At 36.2% G+C, this 26,879-nt stretch overlaps 1 protein-coding gene across 2 annotated transcripts; it reads left to right on the forward strand.

Moving 5' to 3' along the window:
- Positions 1–866: 866 nt before the first annotated feature.
- LOC103697860 (putative myosin-binding protein 5) lies at positions 867–22,955 on the forward strand. 2 transcript variants are annotated; one of them, XM_039118352.3, is made up of 5 exons: positions 867–1,123; positions 1,252–2,492; positions 2,605–3,401; positions 3,489–4,132; positions 22,578–22,955. In XM_039118352.3, exons 2-4 carry the CDS (start codon positions 1,400–1,402, stop codon positions 4,107–4,109), a joined length of 2,511 nt encoding a protein of 836 aa, XP_038974280.3. In that variant the 5' UTR covers positions 867–1,123; positions 1,252–1,399; the 3' UTR covers positions 4,110–4,132; positions 22,578–22,955. The 2 variants fall into 2 exon arrangements, with proteins under 2 accessions (XP_038974280.3, XP_038974279.3); XM_039118351.3 differs by having other exon boundaries at positions 1,014–1,123; positions 2,605–4,132.
- Positions 22,956–26,879: the final 3,924 nt, after the last annotated feature.

Consider the following 26,879-nt stretch of genomic DNA (forward strand, 5'->3'; position numbering starts at 1 on the left):
TTACAATAGCATTGCTCAATTTTCATTATCATGGTATATATGCAAGTGTTCATTTATCCTAAGAGAAGCATCAACATAGAAATTATATACATACATGCATCACTAGTTGTTATATAGCAACAAATTAAAAAATATTAAATATAAAAGAATAAAAATATTGGAGCATCAAAAAAAATATTTATTCAAAAAGTAGTTTAAGGGGTTGTTCATTGGATAAGATTGGAAAGTCTCTCTCTATTGATATAAGAGATCTTAATTGGATCCCACCTTTTGTTTGTGTCATCTTACTTTCTTACGAGTTCGGGTTGTATCTTCTGTATGAAAGAATGATTAATCTTTTTTTTTTTGAAAGAATGATTAATCTTTTTTTTTGCCATGTTATGGATCACACCTTATTCAGCTCTTAAAGCACTCTAAACTTTTATTTCATTCATCTACACAAATCTTAAAGTGGACATTGTATGATCCAATAGTTGAAGTCACAAAAGAAGGTGATTCAGCGAAAAATACAACCCGAACTCTTTCTCCCTCTCTTTATCTCTCTTTTTTGATGAGCTTCTTCATTCTCCGTTCAATCTGATGGAGGGATCACAGCCTTCCAAGCTTCTACCGCGTGGGCCACGCACGTACAAGGGCCTAGTTTCACTCTATCAACGGTCAACCAACACCTTAAGCGGAGCGGGACATATTTATAAATTTGAATTTTTTCAAATACTTTCCCTTTTCCCTTCTCAATGCCACGGCTTGGAGATAAAAAAAAATTAAATTCCTTCTTTCCACGTTCTCCTCCTAGGGGCCACCCTGACCTCTCCCGGGTGTCTCGGATAACAAAAAGAAAAATACAGAGAGAGAGAGAGAGAGAGAGAGGGGGGGAGGGAGGGAATTACAGTTGCTATTTTTAGACAACATGAGGGACCGGAGAGCTCGGTTTCCTCCACCAGGTGTGCTTCCAATTTTAGAAAAGAAAGAGAGAGCCAGGAGTTGGGCCATTTAAAAGATGGAGCTCGAGAAAGAGGCGGGGTCTCAAGGAGGACGGAGTTAGCGGTCATTCATCGAGGAGGGCTGTTTTCTCTCTCCTCCTCCTCCTCTCTCTCGCCGCAGTACTATTCAAACAAAAAAAAAGGTGCGGTCTTACTCCAAGTATTTTCAAGTAGTTTTTTTATCATTGCTTTTTTATAGTTGTACAATTGATTCTTGCTTTTCTTTGATCAACTTGAATGAATAATTGTTTCTTGGCCTCTGAATCATCAGGTGGAAGACTTGATTTCATTGCGAGCTGCATTTTCTTTCTCCCATTCCATTCTCTCTGTATATTTTGACTTGATTTTGCAAATTTAGGAGGATTTTTGGTTCTTCTTTTACCATTCAAATCGCATGGTTTCCGGATTTTAAATTCGCCATGGCCGCAAGGACCAGTTTCCAATTGCCGAGGGATTTCTTCTCCGCTTTGTCTTCGGCCTTCTCCGAATGGTGTTTGATCATTGTCCTGTATATAAATGCCTTGTTGTCGCTCCTCGCAACCAAGTTTGCTCGCTTTTGCAATTTGCCAGCGCCATGTCTTCTATGTTCAAGGCTCGACCACATTCTCGGCAATGATAATCCGGGGTTCTACAGGGATCTATTTTGCCATGGCCACAAGGTGGAGATTTCCTCATTGGCTTATTGCTGTGGTCACCTAAAGCTTGCCAGCTTCCATGAAATGTGTGAGAATTGTCTCAATTCATGCCTGGAGGCCTATGGGGAGAATGTCCAACCAAAACTTGTTTCTTCTGTTGACGGTGATGGCTCACGGAACAAGTCCTATGAAGATTTGGTGAAAGTCCCATTGTTAAAGAAGGATCTCGAATGCATGAGGCAATGCTCATGTTGCTCGCAGCCATTCAGGAATCAATTGTATGCACATTGGTCGATTCAGAGCAAAGTCATAGGAGCTGATGTTGCTGAAATTTGCAGGAAGGGATATGGTCATGTAATTCATCAAGAAGGATTGAAAAAAATAAGCGAAGAGTCCTCAAGGTTGTTGGCTGGTTATAATCCAGCAAATCATGGCTATGATCGATTGTCTCATATTGGATACAGTGAGCTCAAGATTACCTCTGACTCCGAGTCGGAGGTCCCATTCTCAGATGATGATGACGGAAATGTTCAGGTTTGTGGAACTGAAGATCTCAAGGAGGAAATTTTGGCTCGATGCCGTCAAATGCCGCCAAGAATCATCAAATCCAAAGGTGCATCTAACTTTGTTTCAGATGATATGGTTCCTGAGAAGCTGATCCAACCGAATCCTATTATCCCTGAGCCTTCTCTTTCAGATGCGCAGACAAAAACTAAAGCGCGTGGCTCTTGTGATGAGTCATCTACAGGATCCACTGATTCTAGTGGGCATGGTCTGGAGGAAATTAATTGGAGCCAAGTCAATATGATGACAGATCCAATCACATCATCCGAAACCATATCAGAACAAGTCTCGATCAATGTTTCAAAAGAAAAATGTAAGATATTATCATCTTGGTTTCTTTTGTTAATTGTTTTTGCATCCATCTATTTTTATATTTGCTCTTCTTTATACAAAATTAACCCTTATTTAATCTTGTTGTTTGCCAGCTAACTTCATGGAAATTGGTGACACCGAATGTGTTTCTGCTGGTTCAAATGCGGAGTTTATCAAGGTACCGAGTTCAACTTGTAAGACAAGCCCAACTACCAATGACACTGGTTCGTCTGCACACTTGCGAGTTGCTCGAGCTAATAGTTTCAAGAGTGTTCTTGGTAATAAAGGAGGCCTGCTTTCTCCCAGAGTTTCTGAAATAGTCGCAGGGAAGGATTCTTCTAGAGCTCATGATGAACTGAAATCACGACTCTCACAAATGTCTTCTTCTCTGGGGTTTGAGTTCTCCCCAAATGATATTAATTCCAGTCCTAGAGTATCTGATGCTTCTAGCTCAGCTGGAATGCAGAATATTGCTAAGAGGATTTCCATTGAGAGAAATAATTCATGGATAGAGCCGTATGATATAAGTCTTGTTAGTGAAATAGAAGGAGAAACTTCAATTGATCGCTTTAAGCGGCAGGTTGAGATGGATAGGAAGTCCATGAGTCTTCTCTACAAAGAATTGGAAGAAGAAAGAAGTGCTTCAGCAATTGCAGCACAAGAAACGATGGCCATGATTAATAGGTTGCAGGAAGAGAAGGCAACAATGCAGATGGAGGCTTTGCAATATCTAAGAGAGATGGAAGAGCAGGCTGAGTATGACCAAGAAGCAATCCAAAAGCTAAATGAGTTGCTAACGGAGAGGGAGAAAGAAATACTAGATCTGGAAGCGGAGGTAGAAAGCTACAGAAAGCAGTTTGGAGATGAACCATTGGAAGAAAAAGTTCTAGAACCATTGGGTGGCTCAGAGGTAAGAGAAAATAAGTCTACTTCCACAAGGCACCATATGATATTTAGAGATTGCAATAATTCTAACCAGAGTCATATGATGTCCCAGGACCTGGCTGGTACAGGAGTTGTAAAGGATCCATTGCTGGGTTTTGAAGATGAGAAGGCTAATCTTTTAGAATGCTTAGGGAGGTTGGAGAAAAAGCTTCGTCAGTTTCCTCAAAATGGAGATAATGAAGATGAATCCAGACATAGAGCAAAGGACGATGGCCAATCTGATAAAAAAGATGAGCTTAAGATTGACAAAACGAACAATGAACAAGGGCATAGACTGTTACAAGATGATGCAGCCAGAAATGGTCGGCATTCTGAGGCTCCATTAGGGGCCAAGGAGATGGAACACCATCATATGAATAATGATAGTTCAGAAAATGGTCAGATGGAAGAGGAGATTTCATCAAAGAATGAGTCATCTTTATGTAGGGATTATACGGAAAATGGAATATGTTTGAATCCTGATAAAAATAGTGATATAGCCTCTCTTGAAGATGAAGTTTCAGACCTGAACAAGAGGGTGGCAGCACTTGAAGGAGATCAAAAATTCCTTGAGCACACAATCAATTCACTGAGAAATGGAAATGATGGAGTACAACTTGTTCAGGAGATAGCCTGTCACCTACGAGAGTTACGAAGGCTTGGGATCAAACAGAGAGAGCGGGCTGTTGCTTAAGCTTCCATTGCCTTAACTAAGTGGTAATAATTTAATCGAGAGACTCTTACTGTTCATTTCTTTACATTCTTTCAAGATACTTATATTTGTTACTTTGCATTTGCAAGATGCCCTAAAAATTATTCAATGTTTTAGTTCTCCAAATAAGAATTCTAAGAAATAATGTTGAATTATGTATGTACATTCTCCTTATTCCATGTCAGATTACCTCTTATTTATAATTTTTAGTACATCATAATCTTACATGCAAACATTGATTTTGAATGAAATATTTTGACTCTTTTTCTATGTCAATTCAACCATATGCAAGGAAAACTTAGTGTATCTCATAATAGCATTGAGAAGAGTGATATGACATCAATGCCCTGTTTGTTTTGCCACCTATGGCATGACACCCAAATCATTGCATATTTCTGCTTCCTTTTACATATCAATCTTCCTTTGTGTTATCAAATTGTCAACCCTCTGTCTTATTTTATTTTTTGTCTTTTATATATTAGTTTGAGTTGCATAAGTGTTAGGACTCAGGACCTCACCTAAAAGAGATAGCCAGAAGTTATTATTTAAGGTCCTGGCCTTGCTTAAGTACTTAAGACTTTCTTAATGAACACTTGATGTAGGACCAAATCCAAACGTACATGGGTCCTTGCAGTTAGCACCCTAGAGTTATTTAATACTGTTCATTCTTGTTCATTTTATCTCCCTTAAAAAATATAATCTTTTGGAAAACTAAATTCCTAGTGCGGGTAGGACACAGAAGCAGTTGAGCACTTTATGATTCTTTGGTCAGTTAGGATCCATGAAGACTTCCTTGGTTTCAAAAGTTTTTAGGCTTTCTAATTTCTTTAAGCTTGGTTCTTTAGATAGCTTTAGATGTTGTATATGAATAGGATTGGTGTCAAAATGTCCTGTTTTACTTGTTTCGTGATTGGGATTCCATTGGAATTTGAATTATCTAAAACATTTAGGATATATTGGTTGGTGGGAGGTGGACTCTGAAATGGGAATGGGAATGTGTGACTCTCACTCGAGCCATTTGGTTGGGGGGAGTCCCATTCTCATTCCCATTCCTGGGGGAATGAGAATGCCCTAATCCTCCGAAACCTAATCCCGGTTCTCCCTTAGTATTCAAATCTCATTCCACCAAGTTTACTTAAAAAATTGATTTTTCAAAAATACTTCTATGTTTAATTCATTTTCCAAAAATCCTATTGAGCCATTATGATTCTAGTTCCAATCACGGACCAAAAGCATCAAGGAATATAGCCATTCTGATTCCCATTCCAGTTCATTCCGATTCCGATTCCGGTCGTGAACCAAATGCACTCTTAATTTTATTCTTTTTTCACTTGTAATTTTATTCTTTTTGCCTGTTAAGAATCTTCTAGGAAAGAGCTACTCAAGCTGATTTTGAGTATATTACCAAAGGAAAAAGAACTGATGTTGGGTCTGTTGCCCAAGGTGACAAGCCAAGAGGGGGGGTGAATTGGTTTCTTTTAATTTTAACTATCTTACTTGTGTTAAATGATGAGTTAGTGAACTTAAACAAATCACAATACAAACAACAAGAAGTATAGTGGTTCGGTGCTCTCCTTAGCACCTACGTCCACTCCCCAAGCGACCCCTTGGGAATTCACTATAATCCCGCGGATTACAGTTGGATTGTTTTTCGGGCTCACAATCCAAAAAACCTTTACACTTTGGTTTTCCGGGTTCACCAAAAACCTATGTTGGTTTTACGGGCTCACCAACGAACCTATACAATTGGTTTTACGGGTTCACCAACAACCTACGTTGGTTTTACGGGTTGACCAACAACCTACGTTGGTTTTACGGGATTACCAACAACCTATGTTGGTTTTACGGGCTCACCAACGAACCTTTGCAATTGGTTTCCGGGTTCACCAATCAACCTATTCCGTTGGTTTTGCGGGCTAACCAACCAACCTTTACAAGTAGTTTAATAAACAAAGGAAGAAGATTTAAACTCCTAGATGAGCAAATATAACAATATAATCTACAAAGAAGAGTTTAGAGAATAGTTATCACTTGATGTGACTTCTCTCTTCTTTGTCAAGGATGCTTCACTCTTCAAGGATGGATGGAGCTCTTGATGACTCTTTGAATTTGCTCAACCACTTTATTTTGATTCTTGAATGAAGCACTTGGATGAAGCTTGCCTTGCTAGGGTTCTCTCTTGAATGCACTTGATGTATTTTCCAAAGCTTGCTTCCTCTGATGAATACTCCCTCTTAAATACTTCTCCAACCTCCAAATAGTCCTTCCTGACCGTTGGATTGAAGAAACTAGCCGTTTATAGCCGTTGGGAGTCCAAAAAGTACTTCTGCACAACTAGCCGTTATGCTTCTGCCCGTGCTTGGGTCGGCTCAACCTGTCCTTGGGTCGACCCAACTTTCACTTGGGTCGACTCAAACATTCCTTGGGTCGACCCTCTCAGAGTCCACAGAAACTTGAAATTCAGCCTTCCTTCACTTGGGTCGACCCAACCTTTCTTTGGGTCGACTCAAGGTTCAGTTGGGTCGACTCAACTTCTTCTTGGGTCGACCCTAACAGGGTTTCCAGAGAACCTTTTCTGTCTTCTGTTCTGTCTTACCTTTGGGTCGACCCTCTCAGGGTTTGGGTCGACTCAAGCTTGGGTCGACTCAACTATATCTTGGGTCGACCCTCTCAGTAAATCCAGAGAACCATTTTCTGTCTTCTGTTTGAGGATCTTGATGTTTGGGTCGACTCATGCTTTCCTTGGGTCGACCCAACTCACTGTTCATTTGTGCCATATTTGCAGAGGTGTGCCAAATGTTTTCTTGATGTGCCGGGGTCGACCCAATTTATCCTTTGGGTCGACTCAATCCACACTTTGCTGCATCTCAAGGTTAGATTCATTCAAATGAACAATGAAATGTATCTATATCAATTAATACAAAATATACTGAGAGTAATAAACTTATAAATGAAGTATCGATTTAACTTATAACATACTCTAGATAATTGCTTGTTAATCATCAAAATAACACTATCATCCTCAATCTCCCCCTTTTTGATGATTACAAAATAAAGAGTATGAGCCTATTGATACTTATCTTAAATTCAGTTTTTGAAAGGGTTTAACTTGCTGAATTTCAGCTTTTCATATATAAGAGTGAAGTCTCCCCCTATATCATTTAAATGTTGCCAATTTGACTTTTTGTATTACTCCCCCTTTCATTTATAATTCATTAAAGATGAAACTCCAAAAATTTGAGATAAAACATGAGTTTCAGGTTATGTATCGAGGTGTGAAAGGTGCGTGCCAAATTCTGAATTTATGTGTGCCAAATTCTGAAATTTGATATAAATTGTTGAGTTGAACATTTTCATTGTTGCAAATTGCTCCCCCTTGGATGTATATGCTTTCCTATATGATTTTCAATTTGTTTTATAAATTATTTTACTTTCTTTCTATACTTCTCCCCTTATTACTCTTTCTTTACTTCTTCCCCTTTTTGTTACTCTATTTACTTTTATCTTTACTTCTCCCCTATTTACTCTTTCTTTACTTCTCCCCCTTTTTGTTATCATCAAATAGGTACATGGGAAAAGATGCAATAAATAACAACCATTCAAACTTCATTGATCAAAATAGGAACATTTGAGTACATTCATGTCCAAAAACAAAAACAAATACAATGTTCCTCAATCAAGGTTCAAAATACATGATCAACACAAAATACATATGAGAACTAGATACATATCCTAGGCTCTAAACAAGATCGTGAGACTCTCTCGGATCGCTTGGCTACGGCTCTCTTGGGTCCCATTTCTCCAAGATATTGAAGTAATCTACTGTTTGGAGATGATTGGAGAAGATTTGAGAGTGGGAAATAGGATTTTCGGAAGAGGACAAAGGGTAAACAGTGCCCTAGATAGCTCACGGGTCCCCCTTTTAACAGTGGGGTCCCGACGTTGGGTCGACTCAAAAATTTTCTTGGGTCGACTCAACGTTGGGTCGACCCTATTCTGGGTTGGGTCGACTCAAGTTCAGAAATTTTTCCTTTCTCTTCCTTTTCGCTTCTAAAAATTTTCCTTACTTCCAATCCTTACAAATTCTTTCTGGGACAATGATACATGAGTAAGGAATCTATAGATTACAAGTTTGACTCATGTTTCATAGGTTTTTAGAAATGGGAGGAATGTATCATGAGACTGCTTGCTCCCTTTTATATCTCTTCAATAAAAAGGATCACATATGCCTAATTCCCTCCTTAGCGTGCAGAATCTATCTTCACTCAAGGGTTTTGTGAATATGTCGGCTAATTGTTTTTCAGTGCATATATGCTCAATACATATGTTTCCATTTTGCACATGATCCCTAATAAAATGATATCTTATTTCTATGTGTTTGGCTTTAGGAATGAGATATTTAGGATGTAAGCCAAAAGAGATCTCTAACTGTAGATTCCAAAGATATTTTTCAAATCAAGTGTAGATGGAATCTTTTTCAAGTTATTTCAAGAAGTATCAAGAATAATATTCAAAGAAGGCACGAATGAAAATTCAACACCTTTATATATATATATATTAAGTATATAGCAAGATGAGAGCAATCTAATTAATTTTCAGAGTATAGTATAAGAGCAAATAAAGATCAAACCTTATATCCTCGAAAAACATAAGATTATGTTGAATCCTTAATTCTTAATGACTTCAAAGTTCTTTCATGATATAAAAGTATTGGGGCATAGATACCAAAACATGAATTTATGCAGTGTAGGATACATAAAATTCAAGGCTTTGAAAGTTCTTTTAGAGCTCTCTTAAAGACTTTCTTTTACTCCTTTAAAGATCATAGCATCAAAATCAATTAAAATGAATTGGCTCAGGATTGAAACACTAAAGTGCAAGCCAATAAGAACTCATAAGTAGATTCCAAGATAAATTTTCGAAACTAAGACAAATGGAATTCTTTTCACTTAGTTTTCAAAACAAGTGATTTACCAATTAAGTACACATGAAAATCCAACTTTCAAAAGATATTCAATGAAGTACAAAGTCTAATACCAAAATATGCTTAAATTGATATCAGTTTGAAACCAATTTGACATTAAAAGCATGCTAAAAGTCCTTTGCCAAATTTACATAGAGTAATCTTTAATGATTTAGCTTTAAGTCATGTCTCTTTCTTGTATGCAAGGCTCTTGATATCAATTCATGCTTTGTAAGTAAAACAGTTAAATTCAGAAATTAACAAGAATGATCATGAATCAAATATAAAACATTCAAGGTGTATATTTATAAATTTCAATTTCTTAGTTATAGTTTCTCAGCAATGTATACATGAAGCACAATAAATCTTTTTAATATCAAAATAACATCATATGTTTAGAACCATTTGTTTGCAATCAAGATCATTGAAAAACGCATCATTTAGACTAATTTTAATAAACTTATAAGATAGAAAATGATATGTTTCAGATGCGTATCGGAGCAAACAATCAAGGCATCAAAAGTAATTCTATTTTTCTTAAACCGTAGTTTTTATCTAGAAATCATATTGAGTTATTTTCCAAAATGATGCAATCATTGAAGCATATAATGAAAGTTACAAAAATGCAATGATAGAAGCATTTTTAAATTAAGTTTAAGCTTTTATACAAAATCAGATTCTGAATTTCATAAAAATTTTCAAGGAGGCTTTCAGGATTATAATTTGAGATATGCATCTTCTACATTGTAGCTTATCTTAAATTATTAAGATTGAAAACACATATTTCAAGAACATTAGAGCACATCCAGAATCTTTGTAATTCATATTGAATTTTGGTACAAATTGGAGGACATTATGTACTAATGTTAGGCAAGATAAAAGATAAATCGGAATCAATTCATTTTGCCTAATTTGCAAATTCAAATTATTCTTTTCTTTTATTTTTCAAAATATATTCATTAAAACAAAATGATGTTGTTGTTGGTAATAACATGTTTCAATCAAATTTTATAGGCATGAAGCATTACAAGTTATATTTAGGAAAGATCTTTGTTATGTGAATATTGAAAACATATAATTCAAAACATCATGTGACATGCAAAATATGTTATGCATTAAAATATTAAGAACAAGCATGTCAAGGATCAAAATCAATTCTTTTCAAATAAACTCCCCCTATTTAAATATAATCTTGTACTGATTTCATCCTTAAAGTGTGTTTTCAAGTGATTAAAAAATTTGACTTGATTCTTCTTATATACTTTCATTTACTTTGTCTTTCATTTTTACCTTCTTATGCTCTATACTCTATTTGCTCCCTATCCGGTGGAGTTGGAAGGGGCACGAGGTACTACCACTAGCCTCCCTCTTGTGCCGTCCCTAATATACCCTACACCGAATAGTTGGGTCAAATAGTGCCGGGTACTACCACTAGCCTCCCCATTGGCACCATCCCTATGATGAGCAAAATAGAAATGTTAAAATGTTCACTTCAAACTCTCCCTGTTTAAGTGTAATTAATTACGGATTTTATCCCTTTCACAAGTCTCACAAATATGCCGAATGTATTATGCTTGTTTTTCTTTTCCTTAAGATTGAAGTTTTTGCCTTTACTTAGATTTTACTTCTCTTGAATAAGATCCATTTTCTTTTCTTTATCTCTCTCTCTTTTTGTTATTCTCAAGTAATTACATGAAAGAGCAGAATAAAAAAAAATTAATCTAATATGTTGCATATAAATGTATATCATGCAAACAGCATTTTCATTATGTCCAATGATTCATAGCTTATCACAAGTTATTTTGAATTAGAGATTTGAGGCATAAACTTGTGTATTTCATGGTTATGCATTATATAGAAAAAAGTGAACTTCAATTTAATCACACCATGAAACAATTATCACTATGAGAATGAAGCATGATATCAAGATGATCAGCAATTAAAGGTTTAATCATGCTACCATATAATTTCAGACTATTGATTTTGCTTAATTAACTCACAAGAGAAGAGTTTAGATTACCAGTGCATTTAGCATTCTTCAAGCCAAATACCTTTTAGATTTTTTACACCCTTGGCTGAAGAAAATCTCTTTTTTTTTTTGTTTGCAAGGGAATGTTTATTGTATCTTTCATCGAGGTGTCCTTCAAGTTGAAATTTCTTGCTCATAAATCCTGTATCATTAGCAAAATCTTTTTCTTTTCTTGAAGGCAATTCATTAGGTTCTCTAGGATACATTCATACAACATATTTCTTAACAAGATGACTCAACATGAGACATGACAATAATTGAATTTGAGTCACTTTACTCAAGAGATTGCCTAAATATAAGCAAGCACAAGTCACTTGAACTAAAGAGATAACTTCATCAAGTAAAATGGTTCAAGGACAAGCATGTGAGGCAATAGAAAGATTCATTAAAGTTAAATCAATTTTTTTGTTTTCAGAATCAATTTAACTTAGATTCAATTTGCATAAGATAATTATCAATAAAATATACAAGTTGAATTTTAATCAGATTATCTTAAGTAGTTGTTTCTATCAAAATTCTGATTATGATTTAGCTTTCAACACAGATACTCTTGTTTCAGGAAGACAAGCAATCTTCTTTTAGAAAAAAATAAGAAATATTTTTGATTTATGAGAGATAGCTCAAGAAAATTAATATTCATGCTTTAACAGATTTTTATGCTCAGATTAAATATGATGAGTTAAAATTAATCAGTGGAATTTGAGATCATTTTAGGAAAAGATATTAATCATGGATACAATGATTATGCTCAATGAAATATTTTAATGATCAGATTTATTGATTTTGAATTTTAGAATAGTCTTGAGCATTACTTGTAAGAGGGAAGACGATTTGTTATTATAGAAACTTTTAAGTAAGTTTCTTATTATGATCATAACACATTAATCATTTATGATTGAACCAATTTGAAATGATTATGATTTAACCTATGATGCATATATGAGACTTATAAAGCAAATCATAATACATTTCAGATAATCATATAAGGAATGAATGGTATAATAACATGATGAATTACATTCATACCTTCACGAAGGATAACCTAAGATTTCATAAGTATTATGCTCAATAAAGTTTTAGCATGAAATCAGCATCAACCATTTATATTAGAGAAGAAATTTAGGTTTTGAAAAACTTAAAGGAGAAGGTTATACATATTCATTCATTGTTTTCTTATTATCATGCAAGCACTAGAAAAATTTTATGCTAAGATCGTTGAGATAAAAATTCAACATATGAGGCATTTAAGAACTTTGATGCAGAGAGTATCGTAATTTCATAAAAAGATAATTTTGATACACGATGTAGAATGTTAAACCTTATACTAGATTTAATGAATAAATTGAGACTTATTTTTAATTATGTGTCAACGCACCCATTTGTATGAAAGTTTCATTTGTTCCATGGGTAGCTTGGCACACTTATATCTACACCCTCATATTTTCATTTTGGGTACCCAAGCTTGCTTGGGTCCTTGAGGGTTAGTGCATATGGTTCCTTTTGGAACCCAAATCTGTTTAAACGTAATAACTTTACCATTTGATTTATTCGTATTAGAACCATAGGTAAAGTTTTTATGCCCAATCTTTTTATGTTTGAAATAAGTTATCTTATTTAATGGTTTGCTTGGCGAATTGATAACCTTTTTCTTTAGGGGTTTATTGTTGAGCAAAGAAATCCAGCCAAGTTTTGATTTATCAAAAACAGCATGTTGACTTTCAAACATCGTTTTTAATCTTTCTGAACTTACAGTGAATTTGTTAATAAAAGATTTCAATTGGTTAACTTCTTCACTTAAGTTTTGATTTTCTTTAATTAAATTCTGATTTTTCTGAATCAATTCTTCTGAATTTACTCTTAAGCGTTCATTCTCAGAATTTAATTTGTCTTTCATTTCAGCAGTAGAATTTTTTTCCTCTGACATTTTTAGATGTAGCCTTTTATTCTTTAAACTAAGCTTCTTGTATTCTAAGTATAAATCAGAAAATGCATCATGAAGTTCATCAAATGTAAAATCAGATTGAGCTTCAGTATGTACTTGATTTTTGAATGAGAAATCACTTTGTATTCGAGTACATACCTCATCTTCATGTGCCACAAAGCATAGATTTTCAATTTCAGTTTGCTGCTCTTCTTCTTCGAAGCTAGTTTCAAATTCACTAGAAATGTTAGTGCATTCATATTTATCTTCAAGCATACTCCATATTTCCTTAGCAGTCATGCAAAAAGATATGTTATTAAGTTCACTATCATCCAATGCACAATATAGAATATTCATGGCTTTTGCATTTTGCTGAGCCATTTTCTTATCATGATTAGCATTTGTATATAGCCCATTGACTATGATACTCCATAAATCGTAGTCATGTGCTTGAATGAAAATGCGCATGCGTGCTTTCTAATGTGTGTAGTTTATACCATTAAATAGTGGAGGTCTATCAATTAATTGTCCCTCACTCATAGAACATCCCACTTGGGTTGTCATGATCTTTAACTCTTGATTGTGAGATCAATAATTACTATTGGAGCACCTTGCTCTGATACCACTTGTTGCCCAAGGTGACAAGCCAAGAGGGGGGTGAATTGGTTTCTTTTAATTTTAACTATCTTACTTGTGTTAAATGATGAGTTAGTGAATTTAAACAAATCACAATACAAACAACAAGAAGTATAGTGGTTCGGTGCTCTCCTTAGCACCTACGTCCACTCCCCAAGCGACCCCTTGGGAATTCACTATAATCCCGCGGATTACAGTTGGATTGTTTTCCGGGCTCACAATCCAAAAAACCTTTACACTTTGGTTTTCCGGGTTCACCAAAAACCTATGTTGGTTTTACGGGCTCACCAACGAACCTATACAATTGGTTTTACGGGTTCACCAACAACCTACGTTGGTTTTACGGGTTGACCAACAACCTACGTTGGTTTTACGGGATTACCAACAACCTATGTTGGTTTTACGGGCTCACCAACGAACCTTTGCAATTGGTTTTCCGGGTTCACCAATCAACCTATTCCGTTGGTTTTGCGGGCTAACCAACCAACCTTTACAAGTAGTTTAATAAACAAAGGAAGAAGATTTAAACTCCTAGATGAGCAAATATAACAATATAATCTACAAAGAAGAGTTTAGAGAATAGTTATCGCTTGATGTGACTTCTCTCTTCTTTGTCAAGGATGCTTCACTCTTCAAGGGTGGATGGAGCTCTTGATGACTCTTTGAATCTGCTCAACCACTTTCTTTTGATTCTTGAATGAAGCACTTGGATGAAGCTTGCCTTGCTAGGGTTCTCTCTTGAATGCACTTGATGTATTTTCCAAAGCTTGCTTCCTCTGATGAATACTCCCTCTTAAATACTTCTCCAACCTCCAAATAGTCCTTCCTGACCGTTGGATTGAAGAAACTAGCCGTTTATAGCCGTTGGGAGTCCAAAAAGCACTTCTGCACAACTAGCCGTTATGCTTCTGCCCGTGCTTGGGTCGGCTCAACCTGTCCTTGGGTCGACCCAACTTTCACTTGGGTCGACTCAAACATTCCTTGGGTCGACCCTCTCAGAGTCCACAGAAACTTGAAATTCAGCCTTCCTTCACTTGGGTCGACCCAACCTTTCTTTGGGTCGACTCAAGGTTCAGTTGGGTCGACTCAATTTCTTCTTGGGTCGACCCTAACAGGGTTTTCAGAGAACCTTTTCTGTCTTCTGTTCTGTCTTGCCTTTGGGTCGACCCTCTCAGGGTTTGGGTCGACTCAAGCTTGGGTCGACTCAACTATATCTTGGGTCGACCCTCTCAGTAAATCCAGAGAACCATTTTCTGTCTTCTGTTTGAGGATCTTGATGTTTGGGTCGACTCATGCTTTCTTTGGGTCGACCCAACTCACTGTTCATTTGTGCCATATTTGCAGAGGTGTGCCAAATGTTTTCTTGATGTGCCGGGGTCGACCCAATTTATCCTTTGGGTCGACTCAATCCACACTTTGCTGCATCTCAAGGTTAGATTCATTCAAATGAACAATGAAATGTATCTATATCAATTAATACAAAATATACTGAGAGTAATAAACTTATAAATGAAGTATCGATTTAACTTATAACATACTCTAGATAATTGCTTGTTAATCATCAAAATAACACTATCATCCTCAGGGTCCATATAGGAGCTATTACTTATCTCCTGAGGAGAAAACATAGGATCTTCCTTGTTCAATCCCTTACTTGTCTCCTTAGGGAAGGACTTCTTTCCTGAGTTTTTTATTTCTGAAGATACAAGGAATCTCCAAGGACCTTTAAGGGATTCTCCATTTGTCTATTGCATATTTCAATTTTTATTGCAATAAAGAGAAAATTTTCTTGTTCTTCTTGTTGCAGTAGCTCATGCTTTCAATTATGGAATTTTCTACGTAGGTGTTATAGCCGCATAGTGAAGTGGTGTGACTCCACAATAAACATTCTTTCCTATCTTCTCTCACTTTAACTTCTTTCCTATCTTTTCTCACTTTAACTTCTTTCTTTCTCTCTCTTGCTCTCTAATCCTTGTGAACTTATTTCTTTTCTGCATTAATCTTAATCCATCCCAACCATGAAAACCTCTTGAACTTCAATCTCTCCTGTCACTTTTTGCAACACTTTCATAGCATGCACAACCTTCGTGGTTGAAAATTGATGAGAACTGTGACATTTCAAGGTTTTCAAATTACAATATGACTTAAATGTTCGATAAATGGCATTAAATCCCCGATTAAACCTTAGTTTCCTTTCCTTAGGTCAAATCTTGTTGGCAATATCAATCTTAGTCCAATATGCCAACCTGCAGATTTCAATAGCATTGCAATCTCAAGTTCAGCAGAAAATTCTAGCAAATAAAATTTTTGTTCCTATCTTGCACCATTTTATATCTCAGGACTTATGCCTTCCTGCACCTAATTTGGTGCTAAAGTTTCATCTTCTGGGTTATCCTATATTAGTTTTACTCATCCTTTCTCGTCTACTAGGGCTGTTACTGGTAACTGGATCAATCAGCTAACAAATTCATGTCACAATCAGATTCCCCTGGTTAGATTCGTCTATATGGCTTGTGAGGTGGACTAGTTGTCATGTATTATCTTGAAAATTCATTCACAAGTTGGAATGACTTAAGGTCAAGTCTATATCTGATGTGTAGGAACCTGAGATGACTTGGATTGGATACTATGTTGCCTTTTACTAGCTCCTACTTTGAATCACACTCCTGTTCTGCGACTTATGTAATACACATTATGTAAATACATATATACAAACATACATACATATATAGATAGTTAAAGGGAGGGATGGAGGAAGAGAGGAGGCATGCGAGAGGAGCAATTAGGATCCTAAACAAGCATTGGAGGGTTACCATGGCTGATGACTATTGTTAAAGAGGAGAGGAGATAGCCGTTAAATTTCAGCATAGTATTTGTGAAAGCAAATGTCCATATATAATTTAAACCAATTTTAAAAAAAATCTATTTCAACCAAATACAGATATTGGTTATGTTTTCAATATAGATTTTAATGCAAATATATACATACTGTTTTAAGTTTACTCAAGTTTTGATACAAATATCATTATTACTGATGTGATTCTGAATGCATGCTCACTGCCATAATTAATTTATGTCACTTGGATTTGAGAATTCGTATGGTCATGCTTCTTGATGCATGTCCATATACATGCACAATTTATATATGCACATCAAGATTTAATCACGATTAGATTCATGGATCATTTCCCTTTCCTTTTAGCTCTATCCATTCTTTTTTGAATCAGCAGACTGTCTTTAGCCAAAAGTTTAATCAGGGATGATTATGTGCTATGAAAATTATCCATATTCACTTTTGCCAAATAGGAATATGATTTTATTGTATTGCAAATATGAATAGGAATACATGCATGTCTGGTTCCTATCCACTCAGTTTACATCTCTTAGGCTGTTAGTCTATAAAAATACTGATATTGGATACAGAAATTCTTGCCGACAAAAAGAGAGCGAAAATAAACTTTAGGATCTTAGATATCTTATAGTAACTCATAATCTATATGTAACAAGATAAAAAGGAGAAGAGATTGGAAATTGCAGCCTGTTCATACAGAGAAGAAAGCAAAAAAGGAAAAAGTAGAAGAGCGAGGAGAAACGAATTCAACATTTCATTCGATATTCCAAATCTATGTATGAGACATTGAATCCACATATGCAAAGACACCTAAATTACTTAAGGAATTGATTTCAAGGACTTTATGAATTTTAAAATAATTAATAACCAAAATAGGAGTTTATAGTTTGTGAATCTCATAATAGGCCCCTTATTGATATCAGGTCTCAGTCTCTACCTTTTTCTTTTTCACTTTTTTCACCCTTAAATTTTCCCAACCTACTTTACTTTTGACTTCTAATTCAGTAAATCTAGACAATTAAGCATAACTTATAACCTTTCCACTTTTCACTGTTTTCATGTATCTAAAAGTAAATATAAGAAATCTGTAACTTAACTTCCATTATTTTTCATATTTTCATTTTATATTTTTAACAGCTATCTCTCGTGTTTAGTTTGTTTATTATTTTTTTTAATTTCTTTTCTTATATACTTCAAGTTGCATGTTGATCAAATTAGGCATGATCAGACGTTACCTTGAAATACTACCGGGCTAACAAAATCATCTCCAAAGTGGTGTTTGTTAGCAATCTCTTTAGAGTTTTGCAATATCTGTTAAAATTTAATCCTTAATGCATTTGAATTCTCACTTTTCTTTCTATTAGTTCTTTATCACTTTTGTGATCTTATACCTTAAGGCATGACTTTTGAAAAATTTTCATTCCATGTTCAAAATTATGAAGGATGTATGCCATGTTCCCTGGAGTTTTGGTTGTGACAAGAGTTCAGGCTTGAACTTTGAACGTGTAAACATGCTTCTTGCTCTTTCTGTGCAATAGTGATCATACAGAAGGAGATCTAGAAAGGAAGTTTCTTACGTGTGTCCTCCAATGGTGCAATCTTGAATACAAGTTCCCCTTATATTGCTAATATTGCACAGGATCATATTGCTGCTTCCTGTATGTTCCAGAATTTGTTTCATTCTGCCGTCCTGTGACTGTTCCTTTAAAGATAGGGTCAACCTTGGAACAAAAGAGTTTAAGTGAGAGCACTGGACAATAATTCTCTCTGAAAATGGAATTAATTTAGCAGTTAATTGACTTTTGCCCTTCTTTTTGTGAAAAGATGGAAAGGTGATATATTAACGGTTTAGTCAATTAGCCTCATAATGTTGATTACAATATTGGAGTCAAAGGAGAATATAATATTTTCTTTGTTACGTCATAGTTTCTTGACAGTATCTAAGTTTTGAAACTGTTCATTATTTGGAACCATTGAAGAAGTTTGAGAATCTGATGGCTATTCGCATGAAGTCTGCAGAAAAGGCATCTATTAGTTGTACCATGTGATAGCTAATCTTTGTTACAGCAAGCTAATTCTATTAGTTTGTTGCAACTTTTAGTGCTATGTAAAAAGTACTAAGCTTCTTTCAGCCAATTCCTTCCCATTGCATTAAGGAGTATGGCAAAAATCAAAAGCATATAAGGAACAGGAAAAACTATTCGATGTCATATTCCTGAGTTCCAGAATCTTCCCCCTTTCCCACTAGCAACTAACCATTACATGTTGTAGAAAGAAAGTTACAGGACATGACAGTGTTCATGCGCATGGGCAGCCTCTCTTCCACTTTGTAGACTTTCTTTTAAAGTGTTCGAAGTGGTGGGTCTTCTGGATGTGGAACTGCAGGCATGTGCAACACATCATGCTCATGCTATTATCGATCAAGTTATATATGAAATTGTACTAGGGCATGGAAATGCATATAGATTGTCTCAGTCTGTTCCTACTTACCTCTTTATTTATGATACTTGGCCAATAAATCTTCTGCAGTTGAAGTGTCCGGTTCTCCTTGAGTTAAATGATATTTAATAATGGGTGAGCCGTCTGTAGGTCTCCTCATAGATAATTTCATCAGCATCACTCCTTACCCTCCTTTTTTTTTCATGTCCCATTGACTTTTTTCTTCCTCTTCTATTCTTGTGCTTACAGGTAAGTCAAATAAAACATGCCCTCTTACACTATATATGGGCAAGGAAAAATTCAATATATTTAACAGTCTAGCTTAGCAACGTTTTTCGCTCCAACCATGTTTCTATATGTTCTGAACTTGGAAAACTAATTTACTCTAATCAGATTTCTCATGTCCACCATGCATCTTGCTTAATTTCATACCACACCTTATATCTTTAAGGATCTGTGACAGGGAAATCTATTGATTTCCATGCATGTCAAGACTGTAGTATATAGAGGTAAGCAATTGTTGTTCTTTCATTGTCTATAATACAAGTCTGACCCATCTGCTGTTTGATGGCAAGCTCATTTTGGTCATCCTGCCCTAAATTTCTTACAACAATTATCATCTATTTAGGATTTTCTTAAGACGATTCTTGTTTTCAGGTAAATTGTGTCACATCCAAACAGCAATATGTGAATTTCAGCCATGTCTCTCTCTGCCCATTGTTGTTCTGTTATCTCTCAATGCTTTCACTCTTTTCATAGGGACATCTTCATTCTGGCTGTTAGATCCTGGCAAGAAATTGTTTTGATCTCTCTGGGAATTTTGGGCATTTGTTGAACTTAGACAAAATTTATTGTGGAGCCCTAGAACACTTGTTAGCTTAAATACCATGACATCCTTTCTTCTTTGGATATGTTATGTCAGCAAGATGGTTATGTGATCATCAGGAAATGGTGTAAATGACAGGAAGCATCCCACAAATTTGAGATGACATTAATTTTATGTAAATCTATTTGATTGGACAGTCCTCTAGATTTGTGGTCCTCTTCAGATTTGCTGGTGCACTCTTTTGTTGGTAAACTAAATTTTATTTCATATTACTGTAGTGAATCTGTTCTTGACTATGTCTTTGAGTGTATTAGTCATTATCATTATAACCCAATTCTAGGTACTTAAGGCTCTCTTATCATGCCATCTTCTTTAGGGTTATTGATTTTTGATGACTTTCCCCTTACTTTAACCCTATTTTGTTTAAAAAATAGTGCTTTCATTCAGTCCATGGATTTGTTCATTGTTTTTGTATTTTTAAATTTGCTCCTCACATATCGGTCCTCTTGTCATGTCTTTGCATCACTTGATTTCCAGTACTGTCACTTTTGTGTTCTTAAGATCTTAGTTTGAGCTAATTTCTTCTCTTAGGGGATGCTATGAGTATTTTAAATGCTCCCGGCAGTTTTCGTTTACCCTTAGCATCTTTAGCTATGGCCAAGGTCCATCTTTGTGCATTGTCAAATAAATATCTTGAGCATGAATTAAATTTTTCAAACTAGCTATTATTTTAATATTTAGTATTCAGAACTTTTTTCAGCCATTATTGTGTATATGAAGAAATAGAGATACAAGGCATTAAAACAATGTCACAGGCAGTACATGGTCATACAATTTGAAGCTCCTTAAAACATGCATATCTGAAAAATTAAGCAACTTTTGAAGGGAAAGATTCCAATACCTAGTATATTGGTTTGCTGAGCAATAAATTATTTGTTTTTTTGGTTGGTTTTGGGTTCGACTATGGGGTGTAAAATTGAATAACTTTTGCTTGGTGTGCCAAAATGACTATCTCACACCGTAAATTCTCTTTAAAGTTGGTGTCTAGAAATAATGTCATGTGAATGTTGAAGAATACCTTGATTCTACTCGGTATACATTAGGGACATGTGCATAATGCATCCTTCTAGTCTACAATCCATATATAATTTTTGTGGTGGTTTTTTCATCCTTAATAATGTCAACTATGGTCTGTTGAATGTTTTTATCACTACCTTATCATTGTTGCTGAGACCACATCAAGTTTAATAATCACATGATTTTTAATCTAGCTTGTAATGTGACTTTTTGCCATCATGTTCCTGAATTTTGACAACTGAGTTATCAATTATCTAATAAGGGCCTGTTTGGATGAGTGGGCTGAAAATCGTATAAGATTTGTGAGTTGGACCAGTACAACCAGCAAGATCATAGAATTACAGATTAGGCTAGGCCTAGCCTACTCCAAAGCTATTTTTGGGTATTTATGAATATATGTCTAGTTTAGCCTGTATTCCTATGATTTTGCTAGTTGTACTGACCAAACCCATGAATCCTATAGGATTTTCAGCCGAATCATCCAAACAGGACCTCAATTTGAACAAAGTTGTCTCCGCAGCAACATGTTAAAAGTTTGCCATAAAGAATGATGATTCTTCTTGCATTTTCACAGATTTGAGATTGATTTTATGTAATATTTAACATAGCAATATTAAAATATACTTGAAACAAATCTGTTATTCTATAGAAGTTCTCAACAAACATATTGGCATGGAATCTAAATATTCTCAAAGTTACTATTTTAGTTTTTTCACATTGATGAATACAATTATCTCGAACCTTAAGGTACAAGTTTATACTCTGATGCTTTTGGTTAGGAACCATCGAGAGAAAGATATAACCACGTATCTATTTCCAAACTTTAGGTTGGAATCAGAATAACATAAGGAATGCAATTCCTACATTTTCTTTTTTTCTTCATTATGAAAATGTCTGAGTCTAACTAATGTCAACATTTTGATACATGCTGAGAAAACTATGTCATATCATATTGGCCAATATGTTACAAAAAGTGATACTGATTGATATGTCAATATGTACATCTTAAGGCAGATGTTTACCTATCCTATTCTTTATTATATAACTAACCCTTGTGAATGGCTGGTTAACAAATATCAAGTCTCTGCAGCTGCTGAGTTGTGCACTGATGCTATCAACTTTGTGCCATGGGCTATAATAGACCTTTCTGCATGAGTTTCTCAACAGTTTTACTCTCCATTGCTTTAACTCCTCGATTCGTTACTTAAAAGATGTCTAGTTTGGGAAGAGGCTTCCCAAAGGGTTTTCTTATTTTCTCATGCTTGAGAAAATTTTATATGATTTTTCTTCTACCAATGATTTGGGAGAAATAGTTGATTTTGAGTTTAAATAAATAACTTACTTGTTTAGTTCACATAGACCTACTCTATATAGAAGCCCACCGTGGTCATGAAAGCACATCTAATACCTGCTCGATAATTGCATGACTTGTTGACATCATATAGCAAAACTTCCGAGCATGTGATCATGGTGTCTGTCCATTGAGAAAATAATAGTCTACAAACAGTCTTGGCCGCTGCATTTTGATTATAAGTTTGTTAATATACATCGAGCTTAAGCTGGTAGCCTCCCTTCCCTCAGTTTTATCATCTCTAAAGCATGCAGCTCTTTAGCTTTCTTAGTTATCGTATATCTCTTGATTCTTTTTCTGTATTGGCATACAGAAGGTGACATAATTTATATTTCTTGTGATATTACATTATTTCAGATTCTCCCTTCAATGTGAATCTGCCAATTCTGTTCAGCTTGTCAATTAGGCTTGGTTAACCACAACAAGGTGCACAGTCTTCATTGCATTATAATTCGTAAATGTTAATGAGGATAGTGTTGGATAGAGCGATAGCTACTTGAGCCTTATCGAACAAGGAATGCTGCTTCGAGTTCTTTTTCATATTTTTCAGTCTGGAGTTTCTTATCTTAAATGGCTTTGTAACTTATTATCTTCCACTTTTTCAAAGGACTGACTACAGTGGTGAGGGTTATGATTGGCTTTTACATTATGAATGGTGAAATGTAAAATGTACTTAATGTAACATTGCTGCTACTTCATCATTATAAAGATTGGGTCTCATAGCCTGTTAGCCGATTTTCTGTATTTCTTAGCAGATTCAAACTCACTTGATGACATTAATTTATTCTTTATTTATTTTTAAACAAAGAAGAGCTCAAACTATGCAGTGATTCTCTCTCTCACACCCAGCAACAGGTTAGCAGGAATTACAATCATATCAGCACTCACATGGTTATACTCTGCCCTGGGATCTGTGGTCTTGAGGAAGCTCTGCAAACAAGCGCATTGTGTTGTGTTCTTTCGTCACACCAGTCCCATGGCATTAGATAAAACTTTTGTAGGTTCTTATTCTGAAATGAAAGATTCAAGAGCAATAATGTGCTCATTGTCACAAAATTGCTTGCCAATGGTGTGGGCCATGCAATATAGCTTAGTGAGCTCAAAATAACATTGCCATGGTTCCATATCCAGCATCAGTGAGAGATCAGAGCATATTTGGTTGCTTTTTTGTCTCTTAGGAGATTGGCTACGTCCAGTGCTAGTGACAAATTGATGAGTAGGGTTGCTATTGGCTCGGCCAAGTCCAGGTATTGCCGAACCAGGACATGACCTGCTAGAGAGATGGGGTCTGGATTAGAAACCATTCTCTAGCCATCCACAAATCGAGTCAAGTTGTGTTCAGGCTGGATTAGGTCGGGATCGGGATGGATAGAGATGGGATCTAGATCCGGGTCTGGCTGGAATGGATTAGTACTGGTTCAATGCCTTGAGCTGATTCCCTTAGTAAGTTCTACTCTTTCATGCCCTTGAAATTAGTCACTAATGATATCAACCCAAAATATAACTGACAAATTTTATAGGAAAAGTGAGGAGCATAAGCATAAAACTTTACTGATCAGGTCAGGCCCATGAAAAGAAGAATTGATCGCATATCTTGTGTATAACTTTGGATCCATCTCTGTACCTATTAAACAAAAACGAGAGAGAAAACTCAACCACTCTTCAAAATTCAAAAAAACTAGAAAAAAAAAATTGACTCTTCATAATTATTTTCAGAAGTCATGTGACACTCAATTTCTATGCACAAAAAAGAAAAAAAAATGGCTTTCCGAAGTTGTGCAAAAAAAGAACGTAAAAAAATTCTACTTATTATTTTTTCTGAGAATTGAAAAAAAATCTTACTTCTTATTTATTTGCATACACGAAAATTTCGATCTTGAGTTTACTGCCGCAATAATTGAAGATAGTGGGAGACAAAAATAAAGGAAACTCGCCTTTATTTCTTCCTGTAGTTGAAGTTCCGGTCTATACCACGGTGATTGAAGCGATTGGAAAGGTCAGTATCCCGTCTCTATTCTTTTATTTTATTTTTTAAGTTCTTATTAGTCTTCTAAATATAAAATTATATTTTCGTTTTTATTATTAACTGGTCTACCTATCATTCTTGTGTCCCACACTAAGCAATATGGGCCTTGATCATGTCTAGTTGTGCACAAATGTGCAGGTTATGGTGAGAGCTATACTGATGAGTTCCCAATCAACCGATTCAATCTATATAACAATTTTTTCAAAATTGTGGAATAGGAGGACATGAATTGACATAAAAGTATAAGTTGACTCAAATGTATGAAGAGATATTTAAGACCAGAAAGAAAGACTCCTATCAGTACTATTCACTATTTTTCCCTATTAGAGAATTTGCATTTCTGATTTAAATGGAACATATTTGCGAGGATCTTAAGGGTATACTTGCATTCCAAGGAGTAATCAAATTTAACGTTACAAATGTCATAAGCTCACACTTTTCTTTTAAAGAGATGTAAATTAATAACCACCAAGGTGGTAGCTCAGTTGAAACGGGGCGTTTACTTCCAACCAAGTGGTTCCAGGTTCGAAACGCGCGGGCGTCGATTAAATTTGGGGACCGAATGCTCCACGCCTGGACACGGGGTCTGGAAGTGCTACTGGTCGGCTGATAGCTTGGGTGGTGCCAGGTGTGACGTACTCACACGGAGGGTCGGGTCGGGTAACCGAGCCGGCTTGCCCAACACATGACCCGGTTTGCCCGCATCGAACATTCTCCTAGCGGGGTGGGGGGCCCAGTGGGGGCTGCTACGCGGGGTTGGGCTTGTCCCTTCCTTCCCCCTGCTCCCTTTTTTTAGCAAAAAAAAAAAAAAAAAAAAAGAAAAAAAGAGATGTAAATTAATAGCAACACAATGACACATAAGTAGGGGGCTCAAAATACATTTATGGTGGTGCAAGCTAAATATCATGAAAGACATGCCATACCAGGGTAAGATCAATTGATGTAGGTATATCATGGTCCCCAAACACTAGGGCAAGAATGGCTGTCTAGTGATCATCCAAGTTGTAACCCAACCTTTTTCCCTAGCTATCAATATATGCATACCTAGACAATGTTATATTGGCATTTCATTTACGCAAATCACGAAACCTACAAAGAGCAAAGTGGTCATACATTTGAGAGATTATACAAGAAGTAACAAGAAAAGAACAAGGGAGACAGCAGCATCACACACAATACTACAACAATTTGGATCCATGCCCTCATGAGCCTCCACAAACGGAAGTCTACCAAACGTGATCCACATGTCCTTGTGTGGTGGAAATGGCTTGCTCCTATACACATCTCAATTTGCATGCAACCAAGATTCTTGGCAGTGCGCGGGCTGCATTGTAGAGTGCTATCCAATCTTTGATAGCTGCCATTAGGAGATGGATAGCTATCAAAAAATGCATGTTATATATGGCATAATACACGCTCCTAGACTGTCTTGTTTGATGGCCATCCATCTCCTGACGGCAGCTATCGAAGGCTGCATAGCATTCTATGGTGCAGCCCATGTACTGCAGAGGATCCATGCTCATTTGTATAACCTGTATACTCGTTGTAGTTTGACTATCACAACTCCATTCATCTCTGTAAGTCATAGAGATGGAACAAACAACAAAGCACACAGTTGAGAACTATGGTGACATGTCCTGCAATTAGTGCCAAGTGCATCCACATAAGCCCCAAGCATGGATTCCATCAGCGTATGCCGCATGAGGATGGCATCACCTCTGCATCAATAATTGCAACATAAATCATTCCATGGCGTGTGAAGGACCAAATCACATGAACATCAGAAGCAGGAAAAGGCAAATTACTTGGGGATGCATTGAACTAGACTTTTATATATACCTATACATGAAATTCCAAGTATTAGTGCAGGAGAGTTGAAGCATGCGAAGCATATAATTGCATCATTATATGAACTTTACTAAATATGAGAGTCATGACAATTTGGTTAATAATATCACGCCCAATGTCTCAAATGCCAGCCTATGGACAAATATTAGACCAAAAGATCATGCCCAAGTTAAAAACAATATTATTGTTATAGCCCGGTTCGAGCTTTGTCCACTTGACCAGCTTGACCCAAAGTTGACCCAGCCCCAGTCTCCGGAACAAAAAGAAAAGAAAAAAAACAAATCGGAACAGGAGATCGTGATATCCTAACTGAGTGGGCCGAACGGCCACCATTGAGGCACGACCGGCACGAAACCCTCAAGGCCAATGCTAATGGCTGATGGGCCACCATTGAGGTATGGCCAGCACGAAACCCTCAGGGCCGATGCTAACGGCCGACGGCCGTTAGAAGTTGTTGCAACTGATGAACAGCCAGCCGTTGCCACCATTCAATTGAGCTCATCCCCTCTCCCACAGCTTCTATATAAACCAGTCCCCTTTAAATAATCCCTCACCACTCACCTCCCCACCTCTTTCCTCCTTTCTCTTTCCTTTTTAGTGGCCAGCGTACCACCTCAACCAAGCACCGCTGCCCAAAGCCCTCTATTCTACCTCTAGTTTGGGTACCCTATTCGGAGAACTATCGCTCCTTATCTTGCTAGGTTCTATCGAAAATTGCCATCGCTGACCGTGAGTTGTCTTCTGCATCCCTAGCTGGTGAGTCCCCATCCCCTGTCGAAGCTTCC

The sequence above is a fragment of the Phoenix dactylifera genome, chromosome 5 (genome assembly GCF_051530095.1).
Source record: "Phoenix dactylifera cultivar Ajwa chromosome 5, Ajwa_hap1_PhDact_Kaust_v1.1, whole genome shotgun sequence".
NCBI classification, from domain to species: Eukaryota; Viridiplantae; Streptophyta; class Magnoliopsida; order Arecales; family Arecaceae; genus Phoenix; species Phoenix dactylifera.

Coding starts and splice junctions, on each gene's coding strand:
- LOC103697860 (XM_039118351.3), top strand. CDS start 1,400: ATGGCCGCAAGGACCAGTTTCCAATTGCCGAGGGATTTCTTCTCCGCT. Junction 2,493..2,604: donor CAATGTTTCAAAAGAAAAAT/GTAAGATATTAT, acceptor GTTGTTTGCCAG/CTAACTTCATGGAAATTGGT.